General features: G+C 35.7%; 2 protein-coding genes across 7 annotated transcripts in view; one reads left to right on the top strand and one right to left on the bottom strand.

The window, feature by feature from the left end:
* The window catches only part of LOC107632568 (protein prune homolog), a 4,871-nt gene extending 2,509 nt beyond the window's left edge, over window positions 1-2,362 (bottom strand). Inside the window, exons 1-8 of the mRNA XM_021117525.1 lie at window positions 1,842-2,362; window positions 1,357-1,541; window positions 1,040-1,120; window positions 898-939; window positions 615-659; window positions 408-494; window positions 196-322; window positions 34-114 (exon numbers count right to left, since the gene is read on the bottom strand). Of these exons, the coding sequence (XP_020973184.1) occupies window positions 34-114; window positions 196-322; window positions 408-494; window positions 615-659; window positions 898-939; window positions 1,040-1,120; window positions 1,357-1,541; window positions 1,842-2,295 (1,102 nt within the window). The 5' untranslated portion in view covers window positions 2,296-2,362. The remainder of the gene's footprint in view (window positions 1-33; window positions 115-195; window positions 323-407; window positions 495-614; window positions 660-897; window positions 940-1,039; window positions 1,121-1,356; window positions 1,542-1,841) is intronic.
* Window positions 6,852-14,184, top strand: LOC107629747 (pentatricopeptide repeat-containing protein At5g47360). 6 transcript variants are annotated; one of them, XM_021118254.1, is made up of 5 exons: window positions 6,852-7,242; window positions 8,968-9,196; window positions 9,937-9,951; window positions 10,041-10,163; window positions 12,232-14,184. In XM_021118254.1, the coding sequence occupies exon 5, from the start codon at window positions 12,497-12,499 to the stop codon at window positions 13,940-13,942; it is 1,446 nt and encodes a 481-aa protein (XP_020973913.1). In that variant the 5' UTR covers window positions 6,852-7,242; window positions 8,968-9,196; window positions 9,937-9,951; window positions 10,041-10,163; window positions 12,232-12,496; the 3' UTR covers window positions 13,943-14,184. The 6 variants fall into 6 exon arrangements, with proteins under 6 accessions (XP_020973913.1, XP_016188116.1, XP_016188117.1 ...); XM_016332630.2 differs by lacking the exon at window positions 9,937-9,951; XM_016332631.2 differs by lacking the exons at window positions 8,968-9,196; window positions 9,937-9,951.

Here is a 14,783-nt window from a genome sequence, read left to right as displayed (position 1 = left end):
CTGATTTGATTTTATGGTTTTTTTATCCAATACCTTGGCCAGTCCACTTCTTAAAATCCTTTCGGAGGATATCTGATACTTGCAGAGAGGAGAGGTCATGCATTTTGTACTTCACTGAATCAAATCATTTATAAGAATCAGATGAATGATCATATCTAATCATATTACTATGTAAGGGATGAATTAAAGACTTACATAATTGGTAAAGTCCATTGCACCCATAACGACCAGCACCGTTGATTAATAATGAAGCTGTGTACTTATCTTTGTCGCTGCAATGAGGATCCCTTAGATTCCCAGTGTCCAAAAGGATACCCGCTAACTGTCACATGTACCAGAATTTTTGCATATAAGTTAAATAATTAAAGTCATATCTAAAAGATTTTATTATCAGTAGTTAGTACTACCAAAATTCTGTTGATGGATTTGCCGGCAAGAATTTCAGGCGAATGCGTAAAAAATTTTTCCGCTATGGCCGTGCAACAAGTACTTTCCTGTAACCATGTATGGTTAAGCAAATACCAGTGATTACTCAAGATGTTTTTATATAATTAAATAATTTGACATATTTGACTAAGTTGATTAACAGTAATTCGTGTACATCTGAGTCATACCTCTCCTGTTGTGATAGTCTTAACCCATGGATATATTGTCTCGCTCTAATAGAACAAGAAGAAATTATTATTAGTCTTTGAGTGTTTATAGAAAAACGGAAACAAAAAAATTAGCTAAAATTTTTATTAAAAAAATACCTTTTTCATTAAAAAAACCAATCTAAACCAGCACTAATTCTAGTAACAATTAACGAATATTAAATAAGACAGGTTATAATGATTTTTTTTTCTTAATATTACCCATAGAAAAATAATTTCAAACTAATTAGTGCGTTAAGTTCACCTTCGTGCAGTGAAACATTTCAACCACAGCGTGCTTTAATTTCTGTAGCCAAAACAAAGAACAAAGCATCATCAATAAATGCTAATAAATCAAACGCGAATGAAAGCAAATATGAGTATTATGCATATATATAGTTTATCACCTCCTGCTTATGGGAAATCTTGTTACACTTCAAGAGTACAATCTTAAGGCTTCCAAATAAATCATAATACGACAGATCAATCTGTTTGGAATTTAATCAAGACAGAGAAAGCATATGTTAAGATAAACTTTGGAAAAATATTGGAAATTAAACTAATATTTTTCTCTTCAAAATTTATCTTACTCATCTACTATTTTGTTGAGTCTTGAGTGATTGTTAATTAAAATAAGATTAATTCTCTAACAAAACCGAGCATTATTTATCCATATAGCGATCATACCTTAAAAACTTGAATTAGTGTGATATATGAAACATACCTCATCTACAAATATTAGGGATGAGTGATCAATTTGACATGAATCAAGCAACCAGTTGAGTTCAACATGAGATGTAAGATTGGCCCGGTCAATGTTGATGATTGGCACTGTGCAGAATTGCTCGCTTTTTGAAGTTACATGAAGGTAATATGAATACATGATAGTTGATGCCACACTTCCAACATCTGTCATCAGTTAATTATTAGTGATATTAGATATATAACAATTTATATAACATAATATCATATCAGAGTTTCTATGAAAAAAAAAAGGTGGATATTCTAATAAAGATTTTATAATTGTCTTCTTAAAAATATTTCATTTTGATTTTGGATGATAGATTTTAGAATTTGATTTTCATATGCTATAAAAATGTTATCTTTGTTTAAAGTATGGCAAAACAAATAAATCACACTTTTTAAATCAAAATTATCATGAGCAGATGTTTTTGACATCTTCATTGGAGTAATTGCCAAAAAAAATACCGGCATGATCGGAAGCTATGACAGCACGTAGGAACTTGGCAGGCACACCAGCATTAACATCATCCTTTGTTGCCTTCAAATACGCATTGAGCTTGTTAATGCTCTCACTATACTCAACAATTTCCAATTGGGGTGAGATGCCATGATAGTAAGAGGCAGCAGATAGTGGAAGCAGAACACTAGGCAGTTTCTCTTTCATTCTAGTCACTTTGTATGACGTCTTTTCTATCGTCATCACCTCTTCATCATCAGACACTATAATCTTTTTCTGCATGGTTTGGTCATGGCCTCTTAGCAGGCCATCAAAGCATGGACTATGTCTTGCACGAACATATGGTGGCTGCTGCTGGGGGCTTGGCATGGTCATGGTGGAAGGAGACGAAGGCAATAGAGGAATTCTTGGAGACTCCAAAACCTCATTCCTGGTCCTTAATTCTTCTTTAACAATAAGCATCGTTAATTGCAATGGAATATGTTTGTAGTTATATGGCAAGTGAACATACACAAGGCTGGCTTTGCCGCTTTTAATTTGTTTCCATGCAACAATTAATAATAATAATAATAACAACCCAAGCATATGCTTTGGAAAATTGGACATGAATGCTGGCTGGCACACTATTTGGTAAAGCTCACAAACTTTGATTGATTGTCTCATCAGTCTCATGCATAGTGAGACTTGTTTTGTTCTTTCACCCATATCAACTAGAGGAAAAAGTATAGGTAACAAACAAGATTTTTGAACAATGTGTAAACAATGTGAATTAATAGGGTTAAAAGAGTAAATTTAATTAGTAGCATTAAATTAGAGTGTAGTGTATTTTCATTTGATTGGTGGTTGTTCATGTTGTTCAAAATTTTCATTGTTCCCCTAGCACTCCCCCAACNAGATATTGTGTTAAATTTAAACTTATTTGGAGAAATTTTCAGTAATTTTTATGAGATTAAGAAATAAAGTAATAGTAATAAACTAAATAGTATAAAATTTAAATATTTGTAACAGAAATTTGTTTAAGTGTGGTATGCAACATGCTTTATAAATACACCAATAGTATAGTAGTTTGAGTATTATACAATATCTATAAATAAGCTAAATAGTGTGAAATTTAAATATTTGTAACAGAACCGAGTTCGTGGGCCCAACCAACTCATTATATATAATGAGCTGAAGCTCATTTCATTCCCATTTCAGCATGCAAAACACGCTGGGCAGCTAGCCAAAATGGAGAAGAACATGTTGAAAATTTCAAAACCCTTGATTTCATTTAAATTCACGTAACTTTTGATCCGGAACTCCGATCACCGCACCATTTGCGGTCACGTGATCGCATTGTCGAACTCTACAAAGTCCAGTACATTGTAAGGTAAGAAAATCACATTTTCTTCCTCAATTTTCTCGGTTTTAGTTTCGAAATTCATGTGCAAAGAATGTTGAAAATTGTTAAATTTCGGTGTTTAGAATCAAATTAACTTGGTGGATTTGTCGAGTCTTGTCCTAATTTTACGTTGGTAAGGTGAGAATCATAGAACTCTAGTTAATTTTCTAATTTTGTGTGTTGGGTATTAAATATGGATATATGTATGTGTGATAATGTGAAGTTAGGTGTATATATATTAATTGGAGCTTGATTTGTGGACACTTGAGACTTGATGGAGGTTGGGTGACGTTGCCTTGGTGATTTCGGACTTCTTGGGGCTGTGTTCGGTGCATTAGAGGGTTGTCTCGGGAAATACGTGGAAATCGACCAAAGTATGGTTTATGTTTCTCGTATTTAAAATATATAATATTCTGTGAAAACTTAGTCTAGATGACCGTAGGATAGGAATGAATGTTTGAATATGTGAATGGCTTAGTGCTTTATTGATACCTCTTGAACAAGGTTGGGTTTTGGTTTGATGTGGATGTTGGTGTTGGAATTAATGATGATGAGCTAACGATGTTGCTAATGTATAATGATGAATATGAGTTTGAGGTGGTTGATTGATGAATCTTATAGACTAGGTAATAAGTGTTTGGTTTGAGGTTATGTATGTATATTTGTATATAGGTTGATATGTGATATTGTGGGGTTGAACTATGATAGTTATGAGAGGATTATTGTGGTAATGGTAATGTGATGTTGAGCTGATTTTGGTGCATGAAACATTAGGTTGAAACTGAATTTTAAGGAAAAGAGGTTTTGAAGCTTTTTGTGATATTTGATTTTTGGCTGAACTTCGGCGACTCATAACTTGGTTTCCAGACTTCCAAATGGTTTCAAACTAGTTTTGTATGAAAGTTGGGTCTGTGAAGTTTACGCCGTTTAAAGAATGGAGGAAAAATATTTTAAGACGGAAAAGTTATGCGTGCCGAAAGTTCGGGGTTTAAAATAGCAAAACTGCAATTCAGACTTGGTGAAAATTTTTGGAAAATCGTGCATTCACGCGTACACGTGGCATGAAAGCTTATATGCGTATTGCATACGCGTAACCAAGGGATGCGCACGCGTCCTGAGCTAAACGCCTACCCACGCGTGCGCGTGGCCCTGTTTTCTGTAAAAACCAGATTTTGAATTTTTAAATCGAATTTTGTAAAAACCTTTATTTTTATTCTTTTAACCCTAGATCTTACTAGTAAGCTTAGTAATTAGTTGAAATTAGGAATTTGAGGTAGCTTGGGGGTGAAGTAAAGAGTAAATATGATGAATCATATGAGAATGATGTGAAGGTATGAGAAGTTGATGATGACATAGCAATGATGAATGGTTGTGAAATGATTATGAATGACTGTGAATAATATGATGTTTAATTATTGAAATGAGATAGAATGAATAAGTGTATGTTTGAGATTGAATAAATGTATGTTTGAGATACTTGGGTAGTAGCAAGGATGGTGGTTCGTCCCGCTTGCTTCAGGTTAATGTTTGAGAATTGATAATGATTATACTTGATTTAAATTGAACAAAAGTATGTTTGTGACGCCTGGGTAGTAGAAGGATGGTGGTTCATTCTGCTTGCTCCAGGTTAAGCTTTTAAATACCCGCCTGGGTAGTAGCCGCAGTAATGGTTATTCCATTGGCTCTGGGTTGAGCGAGTAGTAGCAAGGGAGTTATAGCTCAAGCCCACTTGCTCCGCGATGGGTGTTTCAGTCCATGGTTAGCTACCAGGACGTGTCAGGTTGGCTATATAACCGACGGATGATATCATCAGTCATAGGACAGACATGCATCATATGCATATTATTTGAATTGCTTGCTTGTGCATTAATTGGGATTGCCTAAGTGATTATAATATGCTATTTGTAATATTTTCTATATGTATTACTTGTATCCTACCTGTATTTGTCATTGTCTGTTTGTTTGTCTTTGTAACTTCACCTGGGATGGAGGAACGGAAGGAAGACAGAGAGATTTAGGGTATTAGTCAAGTTTTAATTGGATTTAAGGAATTGGTTAAGTTTAGAAAACTACCCTGATTCATGGTTTCTGTTTTAGTTATTTAAGTTTTATAATCTGAGTGTCGGCGTTCTAGGATTTCCTCTGGCATTCCCAGGACCTTATATATTATGTGCGTGGCACCTTTTTCATGCTAAGAACCAGAGGTTCTCAGACCCCATACTGTGTTGTGTTTTTCAGATGCAGGTCGAGAGGCTCCTCGCTAGGCGTCTGGACTTCCGCAGCGAAGTAGTTCCTGGGTTTATTTTGATATATAGCTTATGTATATACATACACTTAACTCTCTCCGATTGACTTGTTATTTTGTTCCTCTTAGAGGCTAATGGAGAGTTAGGGTTTTATTTATGTATTTTGGGCTTTGGGATATGTACATATGTATATAAATATTCTCCGGCTAGTCTTGACTTCGCAGGCTGAGTTATGAGCTTGTTATTATGTATCTTTTTGGCTCTCTACTCCTAGTTTCTGTTATATTATGTTCGTTGACTTTCGGTTCCTTCGCACACAAGTAATCTTGTTTTCTGAGTGATGCGCTTTTTTATTTTTGCGATTTTGTTTTACCCGTTTCTCAATGCTCCTAGTTAAATATCTCTTTCATTATTATCATATATAAATTTTTACTTTTAGAGGTCGTAATACCTTACTATCTCAGTCTTATGACTTAAGCATAAGATTAAGTGTGGTAGGGTGTTACATGTGTTGTCATGTGATTAGAAATGCTTATGTAGCATTATTAGTAAAAGTATTAAAATGACTAAAACTTATTGTATAATGAATTAGTATTAATTTTTATAGATTATAAATAGATATATAATTTGCTCTTTGATCACTTTTACCAAATTAATTAAATAGGTCCATATGACTAAAGCTAACATCCTTTGTTACTCTCTTCAAATCATTCACCTCATACCATTTTCTACTACCTACCTGCCACCAGAACATGCTAACAGAAGATATAAATATTAGACATGAGGGATAAAAGCTGCAAGTGGTTTGTTACTTTGTATGATGCTACATTCTTATTAAGCCTTTCCAGTTTAATATTTATAAACTGGAAATGCAAGTGATAGTAATCACCAAGAACAACTGAATTTCTGAATCTCATGATTAGGGTGCAGCTTAGCAAGACACTATGATATGTATGATGATACCTGGAGACAATATCCCAAATTCTTTAATACAAGGTGTCATAAAGGTTGAGTACTGCTGAAGAAGTTCTGCGCACAGTGACCCGGTCAGATTGGGTCAGACCACTCAATCGGGTTTGATTCCAACCTCGGTTCATCTGCACTCGACTCGGTTGAAGGAGAATTAGCCAGTGTTATCAAATTTAGTTCGATTCGATTGGTTCGATCCAAAATTCGATCATCATAATCATCTGGCCGGACCGAACACTTTTTAATAGAGAATGAGACAAGTAGGGGTGAGTTCTTAGTTTTTCCAATCCTGTCTCGTCCAATAATAGTTTGCATAGAACCTACTCCGTTTTTATCTGTAAACAATAAAAATTGAACCTTAATCCGTTTTTGTGGATATTCACCTCATTCCTATTTAATTTTATAATTATTAAAATTACTGCTGCCGCCGTCCGTCGCACTCAAGAACTTCCGTCTTCGTGCTCTCGGGCCTCTCGCCGGATCCTCCGCGTCGTGTGCTCGCATCTCGCCTCTCTCCTCCTGCTCGGCTGCTCGCGCCTTCCTCCGCCAGTGAGTGCTCGAGCTGTGCGTGTTGCTGCTCCCCCACCGCTGCTCTTCTGCTGGCATCCGTCGCGCTCAACACCACCGTCTTCGTCTGGGCGTCGAGCCCGAGTCTCCAACCCCTTTCCTCATTCACCAAGCGCAACTTCTTCCTCGAGTTCGCCGGCCGCCGTCTTCTCTTCGTTTGCTCAGCCACGCTTTTGCCGCCGTTCGTCGTCGTGTCTCCGTGTCGGTCGCGCTTCTGCCCTTCTGCTCAGACTGCTTAGAACGAAGGTAATGACTTCATTTTTTTTCATTCTTTGTTCTTCGTTCTTTGCTCAAAAATCATCCAATGATTATTGAAAATTTGAATGTTGTGTGGTTTTAATTTTTTATTGAGTGATTATTAGATTATTGATTAGCCCAGGTTCTGCTGTTTTTCTGTTCTGGTATTCTCCGTCAGTAGGTGGATTTCTTTGTTTTTCTATTTTTGTCTGGTAAATTAGAGAAGGACATTGCATGTTGGGTTTCTTTTTGTTCACTGCTTGGAATTTTGTTGCTGAGAATTGTTCATGTCTAATGATGTGTCTTCTGATAATATGTAAGTCTGTTTCAGGTGGTTAATTATTATATGTTTTCTTTCTGTTATTTTTTAGTCCCCTCCTCCTCAACCCTCCCGACCAGAAACCCCTTCACCTTTCAAATTTGTTATTTTTGTCCCTGCCTGTAGAAAGCTATTGTAGAAGAGATTCAGCTTGATTCCTTTGTAGGATTTGATGGGTTCCTTTACCAAAAAGTTTTAACAGATTGTATTAGTAACTAATACCATTATTTAATGAAGTGATATATACTTGATCACTACTAAACTGGTCCAGCAAGGGGGATTCTTCTCATATCTTGAAGGTGATTTTCCATTATCATTATGGGGATTTTTGTGGCATGTATGATTCCCTTACTTGCAAGAAACTGTTACTGTCATATTTCCTTTCAATGCTGTTGCCAAGTCCTGAATGCTCAACATTAGTGGTTGCTGGGAGGAATGGGAGTAAGAGTAGCTATTCAGAAGACTGGCTTGCAATAATGATTTGCTAAACTGTGTGACTTTTCTGTGTTAGTCTAGCTACATTGAGAAGCATTATGTTGTACTATAAATTTTTGGATTGGTTTCAACTTTCAAGTTTTCTCCAATAGGATTTACTTGAGTGAATTACATGATGCTACACATCCTGATGTCAATTTTAGCAGTATTTGATGGCTGTAAGTAGTCTAGGATTGTAAAACACCACTTTGATATTAACTTTTATCTTAATCACTCCTGTTCAGGCTTCTATGTGTAGCAGAATATGATTATCTTATTTATTTATTTATCTTTTGAATACATGGTGTGATTTTGAACTTTTAAAGTTTAATTTGGAATTAAGAGAGCATTGTGTATTCCAGGATTTTGTGTTAAGGCAATGTAGTGGGGAACAGTGGAGCTTTTTCTTAAATTTCAATTGGTAACAAACTGAATGACAAATTGATAATCATAAGGGTAAATACTGTTTCAGGTATCAATAGGCCTTGTGGAATAATAGAAAATTATTTTTTCCCTATTTTTATTTTTAGTGTTTATTTATAATTTATTTATTATTTATTATAAAACGATTTTTCCGGTTGAACCACGTTTAAATCGGTTGGACCAGTAAACCAGTGAACCAATAGCTAAAGCGGTTCGATGACCGGTCCGGTTTTCAGAACCTTGGTGTTGCCAACTTGCCATCCCTACTCTTTGAACCGTCCAAACATCAAAATTCGACGAAAAACCGGGTCGATCTGCACCAGTTTTAGCAAACTCGGCGATCCGGCCAGTTGATATAACCCGGATCCGGTCATGCTTAATTTTTTTTAAAAAGAATTCGAAAACGGCGTCTTTTGTGAATCCCCTAGCCCTTAGTCTCATTTCTTGACTCACCACTGGCCTCAGTCTCTTTCTCGTAACTCTCTCACATCTCTCACGGCTGATGTTGTCGCACTCAGGCTCTCTCGTCTCCGGTCTCGCTCACTCACCCACTCTCTCGCACTCAAGCACGTCGTTGCGCTCTGTATCGTCGTCTCGCACTAAAGCTCGTCGTGGCGCTTTGTGTTGTCAGTCGCCGGCTGCAGAAGCAGACGGAATCAGCATCTGATCCCTTGGCTGGTGGTAGTTGTGGTCTTCTTGCTTCGGCTCGGTTGGTCAGCTTCCTTCAGTCAGTTGGTCCCTGGGCAGGTGAGTTCCAACAAATTGCCCTGTTTTTCGTTGCTGTAAATCATCACTACACCTTGGTTTGTTGCTGAAAGATGAATTTGTTGCTGAAAGTATCACTGACCTAATTTTTTTTGGCTGAAAATAATCCCTTGTTGCTGATTGTCATCACTGGTGGTTGAATTTGTTGTTGTCTTGCTGAAATAATGACTTAGCCAAATTTTTTCTTGCTGTAAATCATATATGGAGCTAAAGTTTTTGTTGCTGAAAAAATTATCATAGTTGAATTTGTGGTTGAAAAGCTGAATTTGTTGCTGAACATATCACTGAGCTAATTTTTTTTTTGCCGGTAAACATCATTGAGTTGAATTTTTGCTGATTATTATCACTGAACCTTGAATTTGTTGCTGTCTTACTTAAATAATCACTTGGCCAAATTTTTTGTTGCTGTAAGTCGTATTTGGTGCTAAGGTATGTTGCTGAAAATTATCATGAATGAATTTTTTGTTGAAAATTACCAATGAGCTGAATTTGTACTAGTGACTTGTTTATTATTTTTTTGCATCATTAGTTATGTCTAAGAATTGATATGTGATTTTTAATAATATGTTTGGGAAGACATACATTTTAACTTTTGATTTTAGTTTTATTTTTATAATTTTATATATTTATTTAATTATGACCGGGTGAATCAGTGACCCAGTGATCTAATCGTATGACCGGGTTAATTTTTGGTTTGGTTCTGATAACTATGCTGTGATTAGGATTTAGGGTTTAGGGTATGTACTACGTTCCCATCTTCTTTGTGCCCTCTGTGGCTCTGCCACCTTCTTCTTCCTCAGGCTCACAGTTTCACTTCTCATGCTAGGCTTCTGCCTGTTCACTCAAACTCGAAGAATCAGACCGACAGAGAAGAAAGAACTGGTTTGTCGTGGTGCTTCGCCTCATTTGTTCGTCTCTGCGCCCGCTGCTGTCCTGCTCATGCTTCTGAGTACGCCTCTGCTTTGCTTTTTTCCGACTTAGTTTAACTAATTAGTGTAGTTAGTTAATTACTAGTTGATTTAGTTCTTGATTTTGCTAATTAGCTAATTACTGTTTGATTTAGTTCTTGATTTAGCTAATTCCTGAGTTAGTTAATTAGTTAGTTAATTACAATTCCATGGAAGCTTCAAGTCAAAATGAAGGCCATGCTTGATTGCTTGTCAAGTACATCTTCTGATGAAGAGGAGCGAATTTAGATTACACCTTGGACATACTTCAGAATTGTGTTATTTTTATTTTGTTGTACCAAATATAGGAAATGCTAATCTATTATCTACTTTTTGCATTAATTATGCCTATCTATTTCTTCTCGCTGCGTCTTTGTTGTGCATTGTGTTGGAATAGGGTTTGGGTTTGCGCCTTGAGTTTCTGTCCGTTTATTTTTTCTATAGTTTTATTTGCCTCTTCAAAAATTTTGCTAGTGTGCTACTTCTTTCTGGTTATGCATTTTCCTTTTCATTTATGCTGGAGCTTACTCTTTATTATTATTATTTTCTACTTGAACTTTATTCTGACATTTCCTCTAGTATGTAGGAACGGACTATAAGTTAGAGGGATGGTACACTACTGTAGCATAGCGGAATGTAAAAAACCACTACACCGCAGTAGTGTAGTTCGCATGCTTTTGTTATGTTTCTTTTTGTACTATATTTCCCTCATTCCTCTGTTCTTCCTTTTATTTCTTTCTACATCATAAATAACTAGATATCATTCTTCTGTTCAGCTTCTAGCTTCTTCTCCTTTCTTTTATGTTAGTATTTTTATGAGGAATTTATCATTATTATAAAATATATACATATATAGGCTGCTATGTCCTCCGCAATATGCAGCAAGCTATCTTTTTCTATGGGGGAATTTTGACTTACAGTCTTAGACTATGGGTCACTATCCGCTATTGATTACACTGACTATAGGTTATGCTTACTGCTTACCTTTCGAACAATGGATATATCCGGTGACTTGTGGATAGCCTAGTCGTGATCTTATAATTTCTTTCAGTTGCTGTAATTTACTTCGTCTATTGTATCTCAAAAGGTGTCTGTGTTTTCACCAAATGGTGAAGCATGCTTGATTGATTGATTATTTTGTATGAAATCTGTGTAGACGACCTAGGATTTTGTTGTACAAGCTAAATCAGTGCTAAATTACTTTGGTGGATTTTTTCTTCTAGAAGATATCATACCATTCAATAAATATGCTGAATTGATGCCGTAATATTCTTCTCCCATTCTTAATGATACTCTTCTTTAATTTTAAAAATGAAAATGCTTAATTGATGCCAAATGTACAATTATTGAAGGATTCCGACTGAGTATTTTGGTGCATTATACTTATGCTACAAATGATCTTCTCATCATTTTCTGCTTGTTCATTTTTATATGTATAGTATTACTTTTTTAGAATAATTTTCAAGTTCTAATGAGTAGAACAATTTTACTCGGTCAACTTATAGGAAAAAAAAATAACTGCCATGTAATCTCAATTCTCAAGTTTATTGAACATTATATGGCAGTTTCCTTAATTTCAATTGAATAAAGTTGGTGTATTGAAATATTCTTTTTTTTTATAATCATTAAAATGAGGAAAGTGCACAGTTCCTTTTAGTGTTTATTTGGTGAATGCTTGGAAATATTAAGATTCTAGAATTATTTTGGTTGCTGATAGCTCCATGCCTAATAATTACACAACTTTCATATGCTTGTATCCCTTTAATATTTTAATAAATACAGAACATTGCAAACTGTAACTTCAGTTTGTAGGTGGTCCTTCAGACGTCCTAATTCAACAAGATTGTAATACAATGGCCAGACATGTAGAATTAAGTCTTTTAGACATTGCTGATATGCAAGTCCCCTAGTTGAAACTTCCTACTGTGAGGAGTATTCCGAGTTTATTTATTTCTGTGGTTCAGACTTTGTTTGCCAAGGATATTTTTGCATCCATGGTTGGTGTTTTACTTTGTAATTTGATTAAGCAACTATTTACCATCTCTTTTACAATTTTTCATTCTTCTCTAGATGGGAAGTGACAGCCTTGGATTTTAAGGGTGGGAATGCATGGATGTAACTCGGGTTCTGCTCTCCTTATGAATGCCAAGGTTGATTCCAGGAAGGAGTTGTTGATGGTGGAGTGGGTATAGGTTTGGAAACTTATTTGTGCCAAGCAGCTATTTAGAAGGATAAAGCTGAGCCGAGGTGAGGGTGTTGCTCTTATGTACTTGCAACGTTTGTTTGATTGTTTTGTGCATCATTGTAGTCTTATGCACAAGGCAGGAAAAAACCAATGCCCCAGTTTGCAAACTCCCGTTTTTACTCATGCCTTCTGCAGCACAGGCTTAAAGCCCTTCCTTTCTCCACCCAACAAGAGGGTATGGCTTCTGTTTCTGATACCCTTTATGGACACTTAAAAGACAAGAACTATGGCAGTGTTGAAAGGTCTTTGTCGAAGTTTAAGCCCAAGCTTGATTCTAGATGTGTCATGGAAGTGATGAGTAGATGCTATCCTCAGGATCCTCAGTTGGGTCTAAGGTTCTTCATTTGGGCTGGTTTTCAATCTGGGTATAGGCATAGTGCTTACATGTACAGAAAAGCATGCAAGTTGCTTGGGATTGATAAGAATCCTAGCATTGTTTGTGACGTTATTGGGTCTTATGAGAATGAAGGGTGTTTTGTCAATGTCAACATGTTCAGGGTGGTTTTTAAACTATGTAAAGAAGCCGAACTTTGTGATGTGGCTTTGTGGGTGTTTAGAAAATTGGGGAGCTTTAGCATGCGTGCAGATACTGTGATGTATAATGTGGTCATAAGTTTGTGTTGCAAAAAAGGTGAGATTGAAATGGCTGGTGTGTTGATGAGGGAGATGAGTGTGAATGGACTTCATCCTGATTCGATTACATATATGGCGATAATTGAGGGGCTTTGTGATGCTGGTCAACTGGATGATGCTTATTCTGTTCTTGAGGTTATGAGGTTAGATGGATGTTCGCCCAGTTCAGTGGTTCTATCTGCTGTTTTGGATGGATTTTGTAGGTCTGGATCTATGGAAAGAGCATTGAAATTATTGGATGAAATGGAGAAAGAGGGTGGGAATCGTAGTCCAAATGTTGTCACTTATACATCTGTGATTCAGAGCTTTTGTAAGAGAGGTCAGCATGCAGAAGCATTTGATATTTTGGATAGAATGAAAGCTCACGGGTGCCGTGCAAATCATGTTGCTGTTTTTATCATTCTTGAAAGCCTTTGTGCTGAGGGTCATCTGGAAGAAGCTCATAGGTTGATTGATAAATTTGTGGAGGAACATGATGTTTCATATGGTCAATGCTACAGTTCATTTGTGGTTTCTTTGATAAAGATTAGACAACTTGATGAAGCAGAGAAGCTCTTCAGGAAAATGCTTGCTGGTAAGATAAAACCAGATACTTTCTCTTGCAGCCTTTTGCTGAAGGAACTTTGCATGAAGGGCAGGTTGCTGAACGGATTCTACTTGCTTGATGAAATTGAGAATATGGGATACTTATATTCTATTGACATTGATATTTATTTTATTCTTTTAATTGGTCTTTGTCGAAGTAACCACTTGATAGAAGCTGCAAAGCTGGCAAGGATAATGCTTAAGAAATCAGTTCCACTAAGACGTCCGAATGCATATAGTGCACTTAATATTCTTAGTAAGTATGGAGAACAGGATCTTGTGAACCAGTTGTTGGGCATGCAAAAGAGATTTAGATGATAAGTTGTTTTATATAGGTGGTCATCATATCCATTTTTGTTCTGCTTGCTTTCTTGTTTTCATGATTACATTGTATAACAGCAACTGGCCTATTCTCAACCACAGAACATTAGACTCGTTATTCATGATGATTTCTTAAACCCATTTTCCTTATAAAATTGATGACGGTAAAGTTGCTCTTGTTGATATGCTTATGGCGAATGATGGTTTGGTTTGTATGAAAGTGGTCACATCCATTGTTTGTTTCATGCATTTGATCTTTCATAATTTGCACATGCAAGGATGATTGTTGCTTTCTCTCATGTTGTGAAAAGACGGTGAATCTGACATGCATCTCGAGAACAATGTGCTCATTCCTCTTTTTTTTTTTATTTATTTTGGGTATGGAAGTAAAAGTAGGGATATACTTTAACATTGTTATTTTTTTATTTTTTAAAATTATAGAATGTATACCAATTAGAGGGTCTGATTTTTGTAATTCAATTTTTTTAATTTTTTTAACACAAATTGGACTGTCTGATTTGTATTTCTCTCATTAATCAAATGGTTTGATTTCTGTACCTCTATAAATCGGATGGTCTAATTTTCATACCTCTAATAAATTGGATGGTTTGATTTTTACTTCTCTAGTTAAACGGTTTCACATTTGAAAATAATACCCAAACAATCCACATTTCAAAAAAACATTATTACTACTTCGATATCAAAAACAAAAAATGCACTCTTCTCTCTTTTGATGTATCCTATATTTACTCGTTGAATGTTTAGACTGCCTTTAAATTTAATCATTTAATTATAATAATTTTTAAATCATCAAATTTTTTATTTTTTAGAACCTTAT

The sequence above is a fragment of the Arachis ipaensis genome, chromosome B03, assembly GCF_000816755.2.
Source record: "Arachis ipaensis cultivar K30076 chromosome B03, Araip1.1, whole genome shotgun sequence".
NCBI classification, from domain to species: domain Eukaryota; kingdom Viridiplantae; phylum Streptophyta; class Magnoliopsida; order Fabales; family Fabaceae; genus Arachis; species Arachis ipaensis.
The sequence above is the reverse complement of the archived record's forward strand: the minus strand, read 5'-3'. Positions and strand labels throughout refer to the sequence as shown.